At 45.2% G+C, this 21,207-nt stretch overlaps 1 protein-coding gene across 1 annotated transcript in view; it reads right to left on the bottom strand.

Moving 5' to 3' along the window:
* The window catches only part of RIN3 (Ras and Rab interactor 3), a gene marked incomplete at its 5' end in the record, with an annotated part of 67,438 nt that overhangs the window by 42,891 nt on the left and 3,340 nt on the right, over positions 1-21,207 (bottom strand). The window contains 2 exons of the mRNA XM_084287439.1: positions 1,678-1,792; positions 5,772-5,958. Coding sequence (XP_084143565.1) covers positions 1,678-1,792; positions 5,772-5,958 — 302 coding nt within the window. The remainder of the gene's footprint in view (positions 1-1,677; positions 1,793-5,771; positions 5,959-21,207) is intronic.

The following is a 21,207-nucleotide window of genomic DNA, read 5'->3' as shown; positions in this document are numbered from 1 at the left end:
TGCATATGTAGTGACAGCTCTCCTGCTCTTAGAATGAGAGCTAATTTTTAATTACGCTGTTCCATGTACTTTGCAACTTGTATGAAAGCAGTGGAAACTGATTTTAGTCTTGTTCCTATCGGAGAGCTGTGTCTTTGAACACGTCCTTCATGTTAAGTTAGTGATAAGTTAGAAGTAGTAAGCAAATAAGTTCCAAAACCACGACATAAAAGTCTTTCTAACTAGACTAACTCACAGTGAAATTTTTATACTACATTTCATTTTGCTTGTCCTCAAAGAAATCAAATTTTATGGCATAGGATACAAGTGAGGCAGTAACACTTCTATAAATGACATTTTTAGGATGGCAAGATTCAAATTATTATTATTATTCTTTTATCCCCAAAGAAAAAGTAATTCTCCGCAATGTAAAACCTAAGCCCTAGCTCAACTTCAAATAAGTGTATATAAAAAAAAAGTTTCCACATCCTGCAGCTAACCGTTGCCCCTGCATTCTTAATCTGGGCACCTGAAGTTGTGGCAAAAGCTTTGCTCCCCCTGCCCTTGTTCAGGAGCACTGATGCATGTGCTGTCTCCCCAAGTGCATGCTCCGAGGTGCACACAGATGAGGGAGAAAGCTTCCGGGAGGCAGGCAGCTGTGCTCTGTGCAGGAGCAACACTGGCAGCCCCTGGCCTCTGCTTGATATTAGAGCAGTTCAGGAGATTCAGCTGTCCCTCTGGCTTTAACACCTGTTTGTGATGCAGGGGCATCACAAGTAAAGAAATGTACATGGGAAGGAAAAAAACAATTTGAGCAAGTAGCAACGGGGAACAAATAAACCACAGCACTGACCAGCGGAAGTGCCGGTGTTTTAGAAGAGAGTAAAACGTACACCCCAGGGGGATGGCTTAGGAGCAGAGTGGCGGACAATTTGATTGTTTTCATATAAATGATCCATATGAAGACATTTTGATGAACTCTTCCAAGTGCATGTTTGTATGACTACCCTAAAATTCCCATGTTTGCAAATATTACTTGGAAAGTGGAAATCACATGCATTGCACATCCATTTATACCAAGGGCTGCAGCAGATGTGCCTGACTGTGAACTAGGTTCATCCTCGCTTCCTTGCAGCAGGCTTGGCTGTCTGGGAGCAGCACTGATACCACCAGGCCCAAGATCCAGCTGCGTCCCAGAGACAGAGAGGCACTGAGAACTGTCAAACAATTTAGGAGTAAACAGCTGTTCAGTAGAACCATATAAGATGTGTGCAAAGGGAATGTAATAAATGTCAGACAGCTCACAGTCAACAATTCAGTGGCAGAAATAGAGACAGAGTTGCTGAGTTAACAAGGGTTAGTCTGTGAGGGCCTTGCACTTTGCCCAGGACTTCCAGCTGGTGAAAAGCAGCTCCTTTCATTTGATCAAAGCACTGGCCTGCTCGTCTGGGGGTGCTTTACTTTTCTGTTGCGTGTCAGTAAATGATAAGAAAAGGTGCAGAACCGCAGAGGAGCTGAGGTAAAGCAGCTGCAGGAAATATTAACTGAACAACACCATAGCATCAAAATCTGTTGCCCCTCACAAGAGGAACCTGAGTGTTGCAAGTGAGATTACATAAATGCTGGTAATCACATGGTAATCACAAGAGGATTCTGTACAATACCAGAACGAGAGAAAAAAAAATGTAAAGAGCTTACTTGATTTTTCTTCTTTAATGGTGTACTCCAGCACATCAGGAACCTCATTTTGGACGGGCAGGCGGACTGCAAGGACCATGTTGTTCACATTACCCTCTTTCCTAACCAAGAACATCTGAAAAAGGAGAAAAGGAATCAAGAGCTTAGCTATGTTACATGAGTTTCTGAAGTTTAATTTAGGTCATTGACAATGAAGTCCCTTATCAGTTCAATCTGCCTTTAAATGTTCTTAATTTAGCTTCATTCCACTGGTCAAACTTTACATGACAAAAATAATGACTAAAGGGACATTTTATTCAGGTGAAATTCAGCCCTGCCAAGGAACCAGCAAGATTTCTATGCATCACTGATGTCCCACTTAAGCCCCTTGTTTCACTAAAGGAACAGTAGAAAGGAGCACTCCCAATTTGCCAAGTGATGTTTCTCACATAATTGCCCTAATTCATGGAGAACTCACCCTGAATGTCTCAGTCGATGTCTAAAGCAAGAAAATCACTTGTACATTGAGAAGGAAAGGATTCAAGTGTCCATACATAGAACATAAGGCATTTGTCCCATTTCATAAAGTTCCTGCCAGCCCCATCCCCACAGGTTGCCTAGGTGCCTCTGGATGGGAGCACCTCAACAGGACCAGTGAAATATATTAAAAAAAAAAAAAAAAAAAAGGAAAAAAAAAGAAAAAGAAATGAAGGAGCAGCTGAGGAAGCTGGGATTGTTCAGCCTGGAGAAGAGGAGGCTCAGGGGCAACCTTATTGCACTTCACAGGTACCTTAAAGGAGGCTGTAGCGAGGTGGTTGTTGGTCTGTTCTCCCACGTGCCTGGTGACAGGACGAGGGGGAACGGGCTAAAGTTGCGCCAGGGGAGTTTTAGGTTGGATGTTAGGAAGAACTTCTTTACTGAAGGGGTTGTTAGGCATTGGAACGGGCTGCCCAGGGAAGTTGTGGAGTCACCATTCCTGGAGGTATTTAAAAGATGTTTAGATGTTGAACTTAGTGATATGGTTTAGTGGAGCACTTGTTAGTGTTAGGTCAGAGGTTGGACTAGATGACCTTGGAGGTCTCTTCCAACCTAGATGATTCTGAGGAAGGAGAGGAGAGGAGAGGAGAGGAGAGGAGAGGAGAGGAGAGGAGAGGAGAGGAGAGGAGAGGAGAGGAGAGGAGAGGAGAGGAGAGGAGAGGAGAGGAGAGGAGAGGAGAGGAGAGGAGAGGAGAGGAGAGGAGAGGAGAGGAGAGGAGGAAGGAAGGAAGAAAGGAAGGAAGGAAGGAAGGAAGGAAGGAAGGAAGGAAGGAAGGAAGGAAGGAAGGAAGGAAGGAAGGGAGGGAGGGAGGGAGGGAGGGAGGGAGGGAGGGAGGGAGGGAGGAGAAGAGAAGGAAAAGGAAAAGGAAAAAGGAAAAAGGAAAAAGGAAAAGGAGAAAGAAAAAGGAGAAAGAAAAATAAGAGTCTCTTGTTCTTTGAATTGTGTGAGCTCCCAACCATGTTTCTAATTAGAGCTCATTGTCAAGTATATTTTTAGCTTGTACCTTGAAGCTGGAGATACAAAGACAAAGTAATCTGCACTCTTATCTGTTCGTTGATAGCAGGAGAGAGTCAAAGTATTTTCATAAAAATGGAATTAAAAAAACGGCTAATTCTAGAGTCTGGATATTAATATTAGAAAGAAGTGTGAGTTGATAAAATGATTAATCAATTACAGTGTAGTGAAAATCTAACAAGAAGTCATTAATTCCTTGAGAGAGGAATTTAAAAGGAGCTTTTCTCGAAGCCAGGACTTTTCTCTGCTTGACTTGCAATCTTAAGGTCATCTCAAGGCACTTTAAAGCAACCATGCTAAACACACGGCCTTGCAGCAGGTTTGCAACCTCACACAATGAGGTCTTGGCTTCTGCCATGCAAAAGAAATCCCATAGGCTCAGGTCCACTGACAGTGCAGAAAAATCCAAGTAAATGCATGGCTCAAGGTTCATGATGGAAACATGGTTATTTCTAATGCAGTGCAGCACCCACCTTCCACATAGGAGAGTATCTGCAAGTACGAGCCTTAGAGGCTCTCCATTCCTCAGGTCTTACAACCTGTGTGACAGAATGGTCCATCCAACCCACCTCGAGAGGCTGCTGCTGCTGCTACCTTGGGTCTTAGACAGCACTATCTCACATCGCAGTGGTCAAGTGTTTCATTTGAAATTAAAACAAGGAGAGAAGTGAAACCTAGAAATGAATCACTTCTGTTTTCTGATCAGCGCGCCTAGTTGCCATGGCTCCAAAGGCTAAAATTGGACCACAGATGCTCAGATGAGGGGGAGGTGGGATTTCTGAGCTGTACCCAACCCTGCTGCCCGGGGTCAGTACCGGCATGCCAACCAGTCTCTTCCATTTTCATTGGCGGTGGGAAAGGCCTTGGCTCTGTTCTGGGAGGTGGGCGGCAGAGCCCACACAGCTCCCACGGCATCAGCAGGCGCTGCCCACTGCTGGTCCCTGCCGTGGGACACCTCTGACCTGCCAGCTCGGTTCCTCCCTGCACAGAGCCGTGCCGGAGGAAGGTGTGAGGAGGAGGAACTGGGACAAGATTCAGCACCGAAGCTGCTCGGAGGTGGGGAACAGCCCTGCCTGCAGGGAGTGGCTCCTAGCCTGGGAGGTCAGGGCCGTATGTACATGGCTCTGTCAGAGTCACTCAGGTCTCCCTCTTCAGAGGGTGCAGAAGGAAAAAGATTTCTAGAGCATATTTGCCTGGCTGATTTGATAAGTCTGGCTTAGGGTGAGGTGCAGGGCCCTGCACTGCTGTGGGGTCTCTCTGCCCATCAGCGCCTGCAGCGTCCTGCTGCCTTGCTCAGGAGCAGGCGCTGCACTGCAAGCAGCCCATGTTGGTCAGGCAATCCCACCACTGGGGTCATTCAGCAGTGCCAGCTGTTCTGGGAGGTGGGCGAGTGGGGAGGTGGCCCTGTGACAGATTTTACCCTGACCCAGCCACGGGGCAGACCCACACCTCCTCAGATCAGCAGTGAGTTCCTGCTGTGCTCTGCCATCAGCTCGGTCCATTTGACACCCGCTGTACCAAGATGCCATGAATGGGGAGCTCCCTCTGCTGCAGAGCTGGTTTTCTGAAGCAAGCTCTGAGCTTTTCAGAAGTTTGCTATTTCCAAATGTTTAGCTTATGGGCACCAAATATTAGTTACTGCAATAGAAACTACTCCCAGCTACTTCCAGAATTTCAGAGCCTTTTCTTCAGGGATTTTTTTTTTATTGCTCCAAATTTCAATAGTCAACATACAAACTCTTCCATTGCAATTCCTCAGCCTAGCCTAAGACCTAAGGAAAGTCTCTCTGCTCTGCTCATTTGCTGATGCACTCATCCACTACGCCCCATGAAGACCTCCTATAATCCTGATGGATTCAAACTCGAGCCAAGGAGGCTCTTCATGCTCCTTCTCTCCAGTTCTCTGAGTTCAGGCTACATCTGAGCAACCATAGTGCTCGTGTACTCCCTCCAGAGTTAATCCTTGTGCCTAGCAGAGGGCCAGAGGTTAATAAAGAAAAACAAAACACAACTTCTTTGTACCCATTCTGCACCTGGCCAATGTCTCTGAAAATCTCCAGATCTTGGAGAATTGTATGGCCTTCCTCAATCCAGATACAGCCTTGACTGGAAAAATTTCTCTCTTGCAAAGTAAGGCTGTTTCATTTATGTTTGTTTGTTTATTATTTTTATACTATTCATTTAAAAATTCTCTTGCTTGAAATAAAATGTAAGCACAGCTGTAGGAAAAATATTGCAGGAGGCTGGATGAGAGGGTGTCTGCAGAGAAGCATGAGCCCAGGAAAAGCCAGGCACAGGTGCCTGGTTTTGGGGTGAATAAGATGGCATCCCCATGAAACCACATGCTAAGTAAATAAAAGCAGACAAAATTTCTTGCTCCCCAAAGCCATTAAGTTTGTCTTGTGCCACTGTGTGTGGCTAAAGCATCAAGTGGCAGTGGAAATAGTGTAAATTGCTAAATATTTTTGCTTCCACATGAAAAGAAACACTGCTTGCTCCCCTAAACAGCTCTACCAGGGACAGGAAATGTGGTTGTCTGAACCAAAAACCACTTTGGACTTACCCCTGCTGCTTCTTTGCCAAGTATCGCCCCAGCCCTTTCCTGGTTCATGTTCAGCTGAAGCCAGACAGGACAGGTCTTGATGAGTTTATCAAGGATGCTGATTCCTGGAAGCGAGAGGCAGTTTCGCAGGGCAGTGGCCCGACAGAGAAGTGTCTCTTTCCCGTCTTCACTGGTATCGCTGCTGGGGCTGAAACACAGCAAGGGAGTCCCTTGTAAAAGCAGAACAGCAGGTGGAAATCTCCGGGGGAGTGAGGACTTCAAACACACGCATGCAGACATGCACACACAGTGCACTTATGCACGAGGGGTATCAGACTAAAGATGCCGTGCTACGACAGAGGCAGACTGGGCACAGAGGCCCCGACAGACAGGTCCCAAGGAACATTGCCTCACACTAATAATACACGCCTGGCTTTCAGACCACAAACTTGCAAGGTGTTTTTTGCTGCCGGCTGTTGGTTTTGTCTCCTCTGCCTACCTTGCCTGAGCAAGGGTACCAGTGCTCAGGCAAGGCAGATCAGCAGGAGCTGTGAAGAGGCACTGTGTGGTGCCTCGACCCGCTCTCGGGGCCCCTCAGGGGCAGTCTGCCAGCAGTAGCCAGAGGCACCTCAGCTGCTCTCCCTTTTTGGCAGCCCCGCTGTGCAGCCAGTGAGGCTGCCCTTCGGCAGCCTGCAGAAAGGCAGACCAAGACATCTTGCTGACTAAAAATAGCAGCAAGAGCTTCGCGGCTGCACCATGGGCCTGTGCTGCAGGCGGCGGCTGGTGGTTGCAGCAATGGACGCGTCCCTGCCCCTGTGCCCCGTGGGGCCTGCGGCTGCCTTTGGGAAGTCCTCCACCTGTGCTGCCAGTTGCAGGGCACAGGGCTCAGAGGAGAGGGTGTGAGGATGCACTCTGCAGAAATTTGTCCCCTACAGAAGAGGTATCGGAGTAATTCCAGGCCCAGCCCTGCAGACAGCGCTCGGTTGATCAGTGCGACCCAGCAAGTCCTGCAGGACAAGACACAGAGGGTACAAACACAGTGAACTCTTTGGAAGGTTTGTTTGTTCCAAGTAAATAAAAACAGATGTTGCATGATGAGAGAGGGGCCATCCTGAGGTACCACATTAGTAACACCCACAAATAAGTCAGACCTTATTCTCAGCTATGGACAAGATACAAGAATATTGAAATTGTGCTGTTGGGAATCCTAAAGATCTGGGGCATGCTCTACTTTAGATCTGTGTCCTGATCAGAGAGACAAAGAGCTAATTCTGTTCATTTTTAGTCCCCACAGTCTAACAGCAGAATGGTATCAAATGCTGGTTTCTAGCCGCAGCACTGATTCAACAAGGCATTTATACGGGTGCTTAACACTGCAGCCAGTGGGACTGCTGACAGTTCTGGTCTTAAGAGCTCTACTGAACAAGGCTATAGATGCATGGATATGTGCTCATCACTCATCTGATTAATTGGTTTTAACAGTAGAGAAAATGTAGAAGAACATGCACAAAGTTCTTCTGTCTCAGTTTTGCTGCTTAGATGTCAGAGTTGGAAAAAGCAGGACTCTTGCTTTTGATTTACTGTTATTTCAAGTCTTTTAATTTTCCTTTTTTTTTTTTTTCATTGATTTAAAAATGACAATGGTGATTCTAAAAAAAAAAAAAAAAAAGATATGGATCTTAAAGTAGTGTATTTCAAACAAGGTCAGACTTAAACTACTAAAAGAGAGTCCCTTCAAAGGCCTAATCTAACACAGCATGCTTAGTCCAAAATTTAGTTTTTATAAAAATAGCCTTTGAAATCCCAAAACCCAGTGAGATATTTTTTTTTTTTTTCTTTTGCAACCCTATGGAGACAGCTTCCTTAGAAAACGTATGATCCTCTGCAATCCCTATTGCTGATTCAGAATATTAGCCCACAGATTCATGATTTTAATCAATACATTTTCAATGTTATGGCAAAGGCAAAAAGAATGAGAGAAATATGCTTAAAAAAGGAAATAGAAATAACTTTCTTTTCACTTGTGCTAAACACCCAGCTTGTCACATAGGTGAGGAAATTTCTTTTTGATACAATAACTTATGATTTTAATCAGCATCATCTCAGCAAACACAGAGTTAAACAGTGGAGGGAAGCTTTTGGAAGTTAACCCCCTGTCACCTCTTGGTTTCTTTCTTTAAAGCAGAAACTAAAAGAAACACCCAGTAACCATGCAAAAAGAAAGTGTGTGCTAGATGGGAACAGTCATATTTGGTAATGGGAAAGAAGTAATGAGCTGAAGGAAAAGGCAGGTGAGTTATAGTGAAATACTCCATAACACTGTTAGCAAAAGCTACTCCACATATTAGTCATGCAAATGTGTATCTGTTCTTGCCAAGGATGTATGAAACCGAGGACAAAAGGTGGCCAGTGCTGATAATGCCTTCCTGTGTCACCAGGTGACGTGCATTGCACTAGCTCCAGTGATGCTGAATTTCATTACCCATTAATAATGTAACGGGAAAAGAAAAGGGTCAGCAAAGCACCAATACGCATGAATTCCATCACCTGGAAGGAACTGAGGGTATCAGCAAAGGCAAGGAAATGATACAGAGTGTCTTGGACCCAGAGATGAGCTCAGGCCTTGCGTTCCCCAGGGAGGAGCTCAGCCTTGATGTGGGCAGAGGCACCCAGCCCTCTGCTCCCTCCGGCAGGCACAGCGCCTGCACAGAGCCCTGCTCACAGCAGCAATGCGGGCTTGGCACCAGGAACAACTGGCTGGTGAGGAAAAATAACAGAACTGCACTTGCAAAGCATGTGGATGCGTGTCGGGCTCATAATCCAGGCTTTAGAGAACAGATGAAAACCAGAAAATCATTCCAGATTTAGACATGCAAAATAAAAATTGAACAGTCAGAAAAGATTTGTTTTAATGGAAACATCTTGTGATTTAAGTGTGAGGGGATTTTCAGTGCAGATAATTAAAGGCAGTGGATGAGGCTTTTTGGCAGGAGAGGAGCCCAGCCTTTTGGGGACCCTCAGGGATGGGAGCCCTGGTGTGGGGTATCCTTCCCACAAAAGCCAGCCCAACCAAGAAGAAGGAAGCAGGCTGTAATTCCTGTACACAGGCAGGAAAGGACAGCCCAGCAAAAGGGGAGGCTGTGATAAGAGGGAGAAGAGAGGAGTCATTATGGAGGTCATATTAAAACAGGGGAATGTTAGGCTAGACGCTTCCTGACAGTGAGCTATAACAGATGATAGATAAGTTCCAAAGAGAAGGGGGAGAGAGCTGCATTGCCCAAATCTCTTAAAACACCATATTTAAAGCACTAGCAAACACTTTATTGAGCCAAATCCAGTGCTGGCTATGAAATGGGAGTGAATGACCTGACAGACCTCTTCCAGCTGTGATGCTGTGACCCATGACACACCAGTTGACGCAGTTATGGCACCAGTGCCTGACTTCTTTCCTGGGTGCAGCTGTCACAAAGAGCCAGATGCCAGGCTGTGGGACTGCTTAATCCCCCAATTTAATCCGGCTCCCTGGTAGCTCTGGTAGCTGCAGAGAGAGGAGGGAGCACAGGCAGCTCCCGGGTTCTTGCTGTGCTGCCAATTGAAGGGATTTGCGGGGCCGTGGCGGTGAGCAGACGGCCTTTGCTATTTCGCTCACTCAGAGTTCACAGTTGGATGATTTTGAAGCTCACAGTTTTCAGAAACAACATGCTGTTTGACTAACTCTTTCCCCCTTCTCCCACCGTCCTTCAAAACCCTTTGACTGGTACAGGCAGGTGCTCATTTTTGTTACGTGTGATGTGAAGCTGCAAAGCTGGCCTTAGAGCTGCCAGCTCTACATTTTTTATTGAGTTCTCCCTGCAAAGTACTTCCAAATTGCTCTGCTAAATTGAACTCAGTTGGGATGCAGGGGACTATGTGTTGCATATTGATTGGCAACACAGATTAATTAATTGCACAGTGATTACACGCATACACCTGCCCCAGTTTGGCAGAAGTTACCAGGTTGCTTGGTTGAGATTAATAATAATGACAATGGTGATTTGGATTACTGCACAGTGACTGTGCACCGACAAAATGCTTCCTCTGCTTCAGAAACTGGGCCACACTTGCCAGCTGAATATTCCCAGAAATCATCAGAACTGCAAGGAGATTCAAGCCACTAAATTTCATGCAGGCCTGGGTATACCCTTGCAAGGGATTTCAGAAATGTTTCTGTGGACTTGCTGATGCTAAGGGCTTCTGGGTTGTACCGTATAAACTCTGAACAGCCCAGAGGGAGCTGAGATGCACAGAAGTTGTGTGCAATAGCAGTGGTGACTGACAGATGAGTTAGGTCAGAGTTTCCGTCCATGCCAGCCCCCACCAGCCTGTGCAGTCCTGTATATTTGCAGCTTCTCCCTGCCACCAGAACAGGTCTGAGAAGATGTACCAGGTGTTATTAAATCTGAACCTTAAATCAGAAACTAAATGCTCTGCAGTGCACTGATTACTAATGACCGAGGTCCTTTCCTTGTTTAAATTAATCAGGTATAAGAATTAGCAACTAGTCTTTTATCATTACTTATTATTACTATTGCTTCTGCTTCTTCCTTTGAATATTAGAAGGCTTTAAGAGAGAAAGAGAGCAGTGGTTTGCTGTGCTGTCCTCAAGGAAAGAGGCACTAGAATATCTGTATTCACGGCAGAGCAGGCACCACAGCTGCTAAAATGTCTGCCAGTGGGCTTGTTACTGGGGGAGCTGAAGAAGGACAAGAGACCTTAACTCCATGTACCAGGTAAAGAGCAATTTTTTGCACCAAAGCCTCCTGGTACCTGAAGGGATACTATTCGGAACAAGCCAGTTCGTGTCTGAAGCTCACCTGTGTGGAAACCCTTCAAGTACAGCAATACGGTTTACAAAGCTCAAAGGAGCTGAAGAGAGAGGAAAAGGTAGAATCTCCTGACGCTGGCACACCAGTCCTGGTGGAAGTAGCTGGACAATGCTGGTTATTCCTGAGGCTGAAAGAGAGAGCTGCGAGCAAGGAGCTTCATGGAAGGCATCAGATGACAGTGCTGAGATCGCACAATTAAAAAGACTGACAGAAAACTCACAACCCTGTTCTACATGTATACCGTGTGTCACAACCAGCCCAGTTGGACTCAGTCTGCCACTGGTGATAGAGGCAGCTCATTGAACCTATTTTTTCCCAGTCACTTTCATGCTGGAAAGGGTATGAAGTTCTGAACTAGCCCACTGAAGAAGGAATAATCAGAGTTAGAAGAGTAGCAGCAAAAAAGTACAACAAGGTTTCCTTAGCTAGACCCATTCCACATACTTAACTACCCATGCTTTTTGTGGTGTAATATCACTTCCAATTAGATTGACTCATTAAAAATCTTTGTTTCAACACTTGTGAATTCATGTGCTGTTCTTTCAGCTTACTGGAAGTTAAGCAGCACCACAGCTAAAGGGCCTCAAGACGTATTTTGCTTCCATCTTAGATGTGGTCATTTCTCAATGTCTTCTCTTCATTTTCACAAGTCAGTCCATATTTGCTCCTTTGATCAGTTCAGAACAAACTAATCCAAAATGGAGAAGAGGGATTGATTTAATTTATGGATCTGTGTTAGGTGACCTTGCTTAAGTTTTGTTTTATCTCCCAAAAGCTGATGGAATGGAGTCTGGTACCCCAGACACCTACTGAGAGAGCTCCATCATCTGTAAACTTTTTGAGTCATTTAATCATGAAGCAGAGTATTAAGAAAATGGGAGGGCAGAAAAGTGACTCATGGAAAAACCCATAGCAAAAGAACTAACATTATCCATCAAAAGTTGATGCTGCCACATAGTAAATTTGGACTTTACTGAAAGTTGTTTTGTTTTTTTAATAGAGTCAAGAGACCAGATAGAAATTAAACCAACAAACAGAAAGCAAACAAACAAACAAACAAAAACAATGAAAAAAAAAAAAAAACAGTGAGAGAAGAAAGTTTTTGAGGTCTTCAGAGATCACACCTAGCTGATTGGCGCCCTTCAGTTAGAAATATAAAACAAGTTTCTGGATGGGCAGGCAAATGTCAGAGAAAAGATGTAGGTAGTTAAGCAAGGAGGTTCCTGCATTGCAAAGTTCTGAGATGTATGGAAAAACTGGATAATGGAAGTGGCAATGACAGGCTCAGTGTGTCCCACGAAGCAGGTTTGGCTGTTCAGTAGCCCTTCATACCTTGCAGGAGGCTTGTGCTACTGGTCTGGCTCGGTGATATATGTGTGGCTCAGGAAGTAGTGCTTCTCAAACTGTGGTCTGCGGACAACCTGTGGTTGGCAGAGCACTTCCTCTTGCTCACTGCTCTCCTTGTTTCCACTCTAGCTTTTATGTCCACCCTCCATCCGTTTGGTCTTTGATCTACAGTTGATGCCCTGCATTTCCCAGCCTGTAAATCACCATGATTAATAGCCAAGGAAGCAGCTGTTCCAGCTGCCAAAAGGTGAGCAGTAAGGCAAACCAATGGTCCCTTAAATACTGTCCGTTCCTCCAGTATCCCCTGCACCTCATAGCTCACCAAACATCTCTGTTGATCACTTCACTTTCTGATACAGACACCCTCAGCTTCAGCAGTGAAGGTTTGCACCCTGCAATTAAAGGCTCATTTTGGTGAGCTTTTTGTTACCCACCAGGGATTTCCAAAATGCCCCCCTCTGTGAACACTACCAGGGGGTTGTACACACAGACCGCAGGTATCCACCTCTCCCCAGATGGACCCCACCTGTATATGTTCATAGCTGTTGGCCAACTCATCACCCTGTCTGAGAGCTCATCTGCTGTTAAATCACCAGGCACTCACCATCCTGGTCACAGAAGCCACAAGAAATCACAAAGTATGAGAAAGTACTACTATACTCCATGCAGGGATTGGTGCAACCACTAGTTGTACAGCTGGAAGATCAGGAATTGATGTATCAAACTATCAAGTAATGAGCAACCACAACGAAGCAGTGGCAAAACTCCTGTCAAAGCCTCTGGTTTCGTCCTGTCAGCCAACGTGAATTGCAGGAGTCCTTTCAAGGAGTAGGAGGGTGTACCTAAATGCTCATTAAGTTACTACTTTCACTATGCTTCTTAGGTTCATTAGGCCTGCCCCTCCATTTAATGTATATTATAAGGAATTGCATGTGCACAAAAAAAAAAACAAACAACAAAAAAACCAAAATGCAAACTAATTCACGTTGCTGCTAATACCCAGGTCAGCCCTACTGACAAACCAGCAGTCCATCACTGACAGCCATGACCCGGGCAGAAACAAGATAAGAACAAACGTCAAAAATTCCCTGAAGGAAGAGGCCTTCTTTCAAAACCCAGTCCAAGTTGTTTTCCTTAGTCCATCTGTTTCCTGCAATTATTAATGTAGAAATTAATGCAGATATTAATGCATGTGAGCACCACAGTGAGCTTGAGTGAACATGTTCTGTTGGTGCAATGTGAATTAGCTTGTACTTAACTCACAAATGCTAGTTATCTTTATTTAACCTTGCACATACAATTTTTTGTTCTCCACAGTTTGACTCAACCTAATCAACCGTCTTTCTCTTATTCCTCAGTCAAAACATACATTCCAGCCTTAGCAAATTACCCCTTTGCAAGGTTTACTGCTCTTACTGCTCAACAGACAGTGGCTGTATTAAGTCTTTCTCCCCCGTATTCATAATCAGAGCTCTTAGGTCATTTGACCTTTGCCTGTTTCAAACCCAAATTATTCTCTTAGGAATTTCAGCATATCAGCAAAACTGAAGATTTTTCTCTGTGTGCATGCAATGAAGAATAATTTGTACTTCTGCAAGGCCCTTTCACTGCAAAGAAGAGAGCTTCTGAAATGAAGGACTAGCCAGAAGTCATTTCTGCCAAGGCCAGAGAAGCCAAATAAAACAAATTTTCCTTAACAAAAAGCTGCAAAAGTATTTGCTGGGTAATTCTATTTTAACTTCTCTGGAAAGCTTTTTGAGGTGCAGGAACCAGAAACAAATGTTTGGAAGAAAAGGAACAATTTCCTAGGCTGTAAGAACAAAAGAAAGTCAGCAACCTTTCTCTCCCTGTGGCGTCAGAGCACTAGAAGGGCCCAGCAGAGCCACCAGCTGGACAGAAGACAGATGAATTTGTTCTGTGCCTTTCAAAAATATGTGAAGTGCTGGAAGCACAGAGTACCTTGTTTTGACTGAAGGGCCAGGGCTATTGGAGGTTTTACCTCGCCCTTTCCCAGCTCATCAGGCCAGGAAGGAAGAGAGGAATGAGATCCCTGGGAATGTTTTCTCTAAATTGTGTTCACTTAACAAAGAGGGGAAAGGGAAATGGAAAATAAAGGAGAAATTCTCAAATTCAAAATTAGTTAAGAATATATTGCAATTTTGCTTAAACAGAACCTTTATGTTTCAAATCCTATATATTAAAAATGAGTTAAAGTTGTATAACATGTCAGAGGAAAAACTTCTTTAAGAGTTATAAAATGTTATAAATGTTAAAAAATAGTTATAAATGCAATGTCTTTCCTCACCTTGTGAATGAATTTAGTGTAGTCATATGAGATACATGAGATACAAGGCACTAACCACACAGACTTGCATGAAACTAAGCAGTCTTCCCCTCTTCTAAGAAAGACCTGCAAAAGTTTATCTCAGTCTTGATTTGCAAATAGAAATGTTTGTTTCACTAAGGGAAATAAATCCATTGAACTCTTGCCCTGTGATATCTCAAGAAGCAGAAATGGGCCTTCAGCATTTCAAGGCAGGTGCCCCTCCCATTGGGTGAAGGGTCATCAGACTGGTCATTCAGTCATTGATCTGCAAACTTACTTAAACAAAAATTTTCATATTTTGGGTAAGATTTCATTCCAATTTCAGTGTGAATGCATTTCAACACATGGTGCTGTTAGTAAAAAAAATAATATCTAACTTTATGAACTTACTCTTTGTCACCTTTTATCCTTACTCCAGCAGTTTCAAATTCCACATATTAAATTTTGATTAGGCATTGGAGAAGTGTGTTTATTCCTTGCTTATCAGGGATCTGACAGGATCCCTGCCTGCATTCACACTGATGTGAAGTTAGGGATTTGCTTTCTCAGGGGAAGAAGACAAAGAAGAAAATGTCTTGTTGAGGGATTTCAGGGTTATGGAAAGGTGGTGAAGAGTGCTGGTCCCCCTGTGCAAGGATGAGAGAGGTGCTCTGGCTTGCAGGGCTAAGCTGAGTGACCTGCCCTGCCGGTGGGCATGGCCCTCACCATCCTGTGCTGCTTGGACAGCCTGGGGCCGAAGGGCTGGTTCTGGAGATGTGTCAGACACCTCAAGCTGTCCCTGCGGCAGCTGGGAGCTCAGCATGTGGCTGCAAAACCTGCCAAGCAGCAAGGTAGGTCTGTCAGCTCCCACAGCCCCAGCTAAACCCTCACTTGTTCATCTAACAGTGCTTACAGTCACTTGGCCACCAGGGCTGTGATATAAATAAACCATGACCCAAAGGCTGCGGCTTCACAGCAGCTGAAGACAATCCATAACAGTGTTGCCGTGGTTATGTCCTCCCCAAAACACCAGTGCTGCACCCTCCTCCCCTCTCCTCTCCCCTGCCCTCCAGGCCACCATTGTGTCTCTGACCTGAGGCAATTCGACTGAGGGGGTGAGAGGGCAGAAGAAGGCCTCGTGTTAGACACAGCTCTCTCGCCCAGCTCCCTGCTCAGCTCAGCAAAGCACAGACATTTGAAAGGGATTCACCCCACTGGCACCAGGCACCCTGAATTACTCCCTGGAGCTGTTGCTTCTCCAGTAAGGCCAGAGATGCTCACAGGTGCACAGGTTCCTAAATCAAACACAACAATTTAGCTCCTAAAGTCAGGCAGGATGAACCCAGGCTAGATCTAAATAGCTAGGTCCAACTACAGTGGGAGATGCCAGAATCCCAGGTCCAGGGACCTACCATGCAGCCCCTACCACCCATCCCTCTCACAGCCAGCTCTTCACAGAGCCCCTCAGGCAAACTCCACCACAGTTTCCCAGCCCCAAGGCCCCATCCCCGCTGGGAGGGCACCACTGTCACTTTAGGTTTTGGCTGGAAAAGTTACCAATGAGCTCCAGTCTAAAGTAACTTGCCAGAGAGAGAATTAGGATGGGAACTCAGTACAAAATTACACCAAAATGCCCTGTGTTACATGTTTGTTCTCCGGACAGAAAGGAAAGTGACCCAAAGCCAACCTCCCTCCTGTCTGCTGATTCAGCAGGAGAAGCTCTGGGCTTTGCCTGGTTACTGTTTTTTTTGTGTGGGGTATCATGAGTGACAGATTCCTTGGAGAGAACTCAAGGGAAAACAAAGGAAAGAGAGAAGAGAGAAAAAAATTCTTGGCAGGCACGATGAAAGGTTGGGCCAGGTCCCGGGCTGTCATTTAGCCAAATATGTGGGACAACCTTCTTTTGCCTACAAGTCTGCTAGCAATTTGCAGAACAGCATTGCAGGTAGCCAGCAGGGCTGCCAGTCTCCAGACTGCTATTTTTTGGTCTCTGTTTCCTTGGTGAAGTTTCCCAAGCAGCACACAACTTAACTGAGTTCATAAGGGGCAGCAACCGCTCCCAGTTCTGCCCAGCAGCTGCTTTTACAAGACAGAGGCTTCATAAAACTGGCTTTCTCCAGAGGGCCACAGGAGGAGTGCACCTGAGCTGTGAGGACTCCCTACATTTGGCAAGGTTTCCCCAGCATCCAAAGGGCTGAACATATTTACTTGGTTTCAACAAAACATTTAAAATTCCCAAACAATTCATTAGCCTCGCAAAAGCAAATGGAAAGTACTAATTAACATAGTCAAGGAATTACTTCAAGTATTAAGACAGGTCTTTCAACCCCACCAGAAACAGTGTTGTCCCACAGACAAATTGCAGAGAGCAAATGCCAGCAGCCCCAGCCCTTGCAGGACCAGATCTTAGCCAGGACTGCAGTCCAGCTCAGAGAACAACTCCCTAGAGCATAGTTTCATGCTCCTCTTAATTCAGGGCAATGGCAAGGATACTGCTGAAAGGGCAGTCCCCGGACCGCACTTGCACACACTCCCCCCTCTTTGCTTTTGCTGCTTCTCTTGCCTCAGATCTAGAGGCAGTGTAACCACTAAGGAAATTGGTTCAGCATCCTAATCCAGCAGAAAACTGAACAGAAAAGGCTTTATGGGAACTGGATTCTGTTTCTGGCTTTACCCCAAACTTAAAGAATGGTAGAGAGCAAGTCCAGGGAATAAATGCATTGCAAGGATTGAAGGGTTACTAAGTGAGTGACTATAACCAAATCAGCTCCATGAGCTCGTGCCTCAATTTCCCTTCCTACAGCAGCTGTAGTAAATATCTGTCTTCAGCTAATTGCTGTTTCACATTTGTGAAACATCCTGTGATCCTCTCTTTATACGTACAAGGGCTTTATATTAATCATAAAATGTCATTAAGATTAATGAATAAGCTTTGTCCCTTTTAAAGGTATCAGTAATGCAGAAAACAGAAATCCTTAACTTGACCATAAACATATTCCCTGTTCAGCAGAAAGGTGATGGAAAGTCTGGGAAAGGCACACTGATACGCATGTATATATTCATCTGTTTGAAAAGAGCTACATTCTTCAGCGCTCCCTGGCTTGTGTGCATCTAATAGAATATCTATTTAGGAAAATGTGACTAGCATAACCAGCTATGCAGTGCTCACATCTGCTAATCCTTTGCTGCTCAAGTAATCATCTTCACTTGCAAAAAGATTTATACTATTTTGGGTGCAGGCAAAGAAGAGCTAAGCACTCCAAACCTCTCACAGCTGAAACCTCGAGGGAAGCATTACCTTAGCATTCCCACTCTGGCAAGATACATTGATTTAGAGATCCCATTTCTGGAAGTGGGTAGAATTACTTTAGATAGCTCAGAGAGGCACAAAATGGACAAAGGAAAGGCTTGCGGCTACGATATTTACCATATTGGGTGACGCCTGTTGCTCTATTATATTTGCACAGCTTAAATAACTCCGCTTGCTTGACCACAGCTGCTTTGCAGCGCTGTTTTATTATGCATTTAAACACACATATACGCACACAAACTTCACAGCTAAAAAACACCAGCTGAAAGCTTGCCTTGTCTGTCTGAGAAGCAAGAACCCAAGAGCCTGGAAGGGATTTCTGTCTAAGTTTCTCTCTGTTGGAGTTGCTCCGGACTGACACCAGCGAAAAGCTCCAACTCGGCCACGTGCACGCCTGGGGATTGCTTCAGTCAGGGGGAGGTGGGGGTTGTACACGTGTTCCTACACTGTTCAAGCAGCTTGTCGATACCAGAGTGCTGCAGGGAGAGAGTGGGGTGCCAAGGGTCTTGGCAGAAAATACAGCATGTGCATAAGCAGCCTTGTGTACCAGCCTCCACTGTCCCTCCACAGAAGGTGGGGTGCCACCCTCACGCACGGACACACAACTCTACCCTGTGCAGGAGCTTAGCAGAGATTTGACAGCCAGGTTTCAACCCCTGCAAATGCTGTGCACCCTTTCTGGTGGTTAGTCCCCCAGGAGGCCTGCCCCTGGTCAGCGATCTTCTCACTGCAGTTTTTCTTCAAACCACCTAGACCAATGCTGGAGCCGGGGCGTGCCCAGCACCCTTTCGTGCCCTGCTTTGAAGTATTGATGTGCCGTGCCCCTGTCAACATGATTTTCAGAGTATTCCCCTGCTGGCTGGCTCTCCTGGAAGCACTGCCCACCTTCATTTGACTGGTGGGTATGCTGGCCAGGGCTCAGTAATATATACATACCTTCCAGAGCAATTTGCTCTTCAAATTCAAGGGCAGCCCCTATAGGTTTCACTCCATTAATGCAGTGTTATGACCCCTACAGTCCATGGCTAGTAATTCCAGTAATTTTGCCCAGCTTTGAGTAAGTCCTACAGCTCTGATAACAGAGGCAGTGACCCAAGCCATTCCCACTAGGGCTGTAAGGGCATTGCCTCCTCTCATTCAGCAAATTCTGGAGAAGAAAGTACCTTTTTAAAATCTTTTATGTATTAGCTGTGCCCAAGTTTTAAGAAAGAATTTGTCACATACTTTCCTGTACAAATACTAATGTTTGAAGGTTTTTAGCATTATAAAATACACAACAAGCACTCCAGCCCCCTCCAGCTCAGAGATAATGACCACAAATATTCACAAGGGTAAAAAAAAAAAAAAAATCACTTATTTCTCCACACATAAACCCCTTAAAATTTGGGCAAATGTAACTGGGAGAACCAAAGACTAGCAGGGTTTTGTTCTCTCCATCCTCAAACTGAACGTCCTGTAAGAGCAAATTATTTCTCTTAAGCCAGACAGAATTAGTTGGCCAGCAGGATTTCTACTACAGACTTTGCAGCCTTGAGAAACTGATAAAAGGACCTCCTCCAAACAGAAGAATGTTTTTCAAGCCTTTCTCCTAAACATCAGTATCATCTTGCCTTTTGCCACCTTAAAAATTCCTAACAAATTTCAATTAATCAATTCCTACGTTGCTTGGATGATATAGTGCTGTTACTCAGTTACAATTCGTATCTGGGACAACTGTGGTACAGAGAGGGTAAGATCAGTGAACAGGTCATGACTTTTTGGGTGATTATTGAAAATAAGCATCATTTATTTAGGGACCTACTTATTTACTTATCTGTATTGCAGTAGCATCCCCAGTCCTCTGTATGGATGAGCACCAGCATGTTCATTGCTGGTTAGGGCCCCTGCCTCAAACTGGTTCAGTAATCCAAATGCAGCTGAGGCAAATGGATGAGGCTGCAGTGCCCCTGAGGAGAAACCCATCCACAATCCTACTGCCTGTGGGCTTAGCTTTGCTGTAAATGGCCAGCCAGCCAGAGCCCCAGGGGTGGAGAAGCTGGAGGAGGAGGAGGCAGGTGGATTTTGTACTTGGTGACAAAAGAAGTGACTCTCTAGGGACTGTACCCAGCTGTGAGAGGTCGCAGGAGCTCCTTTGAACCCTATGAGGCATGTGTGTAAGGGGTGGGTGGGGTGGACAGAAGTTGAATTAAAGCCAAACAAGTGACTAAGTCTCGGTCCTACTCCTAGTGCAAATCTGGCCCTAGGTGAAGATTTACTGTGGAGATTCCACTTCAATTACCTATGATGAAATACCCGTTCAGCACCACAGAAAAAAAAATCTGAAAAGTGGAAAGTAATCTAGGACACATGGTGGATCATGGACCACCCCTTAGATCAGTGCTTTCTCGCCAAGAATTGCTGCTTAAGTGCCTTTTTAGCATGGCTGTGCATTAACTGCTTCCACTGCGTTTTGAAAGCCTTAAAGACACTTTTCTGTGGTAAAACAGACTTTGCCCATTCTTGTTTTCTGTTTTGATGCATAACTATTCTAAAAGTAAATCTGAAATCTTCTTTGGTAGTATGAATGCTTCACACTTTAGTTGGAAAAGTGTAGTTAGTCCTCAGGGACACAGGGCTTTCAATGACCCTCTGCTCACAGAGCCATCTGTGGGTTCTGTCACAATTCTTGTGACCAGAATTCGGTCAGCCATTCCAAACAGCTGCCTTTTCTTTCTAATGACCCCCCCAAAGAACTATTTATTTCTATTCCCAAATGCAATAAATCGACTCCCGTCCAAAATTACAATGGTTAAAGGTCTGCGATGGACAGTATGTTGTCCTAGTTTCACTAACTCAGGTTTCCGTGCTCTTTAGCAATCAAAGCAGACAAGCACTTAAGGCTCTGGGAATTGAACCTTGCTGCAGCTTCTTTTTCTAATAGACCGGTTTTAGGTATCTAATGTCTGTTTTTCAGGTCAATTTAGAGATCTTCCTGAGTCTCACAAACCTATGCTGCTGATCTCTGAGAAACCATCTATACTTAATCATGGATAAGTAAAAATGTAGACCTACAATATTTTTAGTAGGAAAAATACTACAAAATAGATCCTCTCTGAGGTACATGAACTGTGTGCACGTGGTGTAGCAGAGGATGGAGCCAACCCAAAGCTGCGCCAAGCAATCCTCACAGCCACCCTCCTGGACACACCGTTGAGCGCGGATAGCTGTACACAGAGTGCGACACGTGTGCATCTTTCAGCCTATGCTGCCTCTAGGTTGGAAAATCAAGAAAGCGCGTAGCCATTCAGGACAGGAAGTGAGAAACTATCTTTAGCTGAAACTGTAGTGGAGAGGAGATGAACAGAAGATCACTCACGGCTTACGTTCATGCCCCCATTCCTATGAACGCTGGCATTGGACTGTCTGCAATGACGAGGAGCTCCCTGCTGAAGGACAACTTTTTGAGTGTGGTCTGACCCGAGGTATCGAAGGGCCAGTTGCCTTCTGTGCTAGCACCAGCACCACTGCACAAAGTGCTCAAAGCACCTGCTGAGGCTGGCGATCACACGATGAGTCAGTGTGGTCGCAAACACGCTTTTCTCTTAATTGAATTTCAGGAGACATAAGTCCACTCTGTGAGTGCACCAAGCC

The sequence above is a fragment of the Netta rufina genome (genome assembly GCF_964035555.1).
Source record: "Netta rufina genome assembly, chromosome: 5".
Classification (NCBI taxonomy): domain Eukaryota; kingdom Metazoa; phylum Chordata; class Aves; order Anseriformes; family Anatidae; genus Netta; species Netta rufina.
This window is presented reverse-complemented; position numbering and strand designations above follow the sequence as displayed.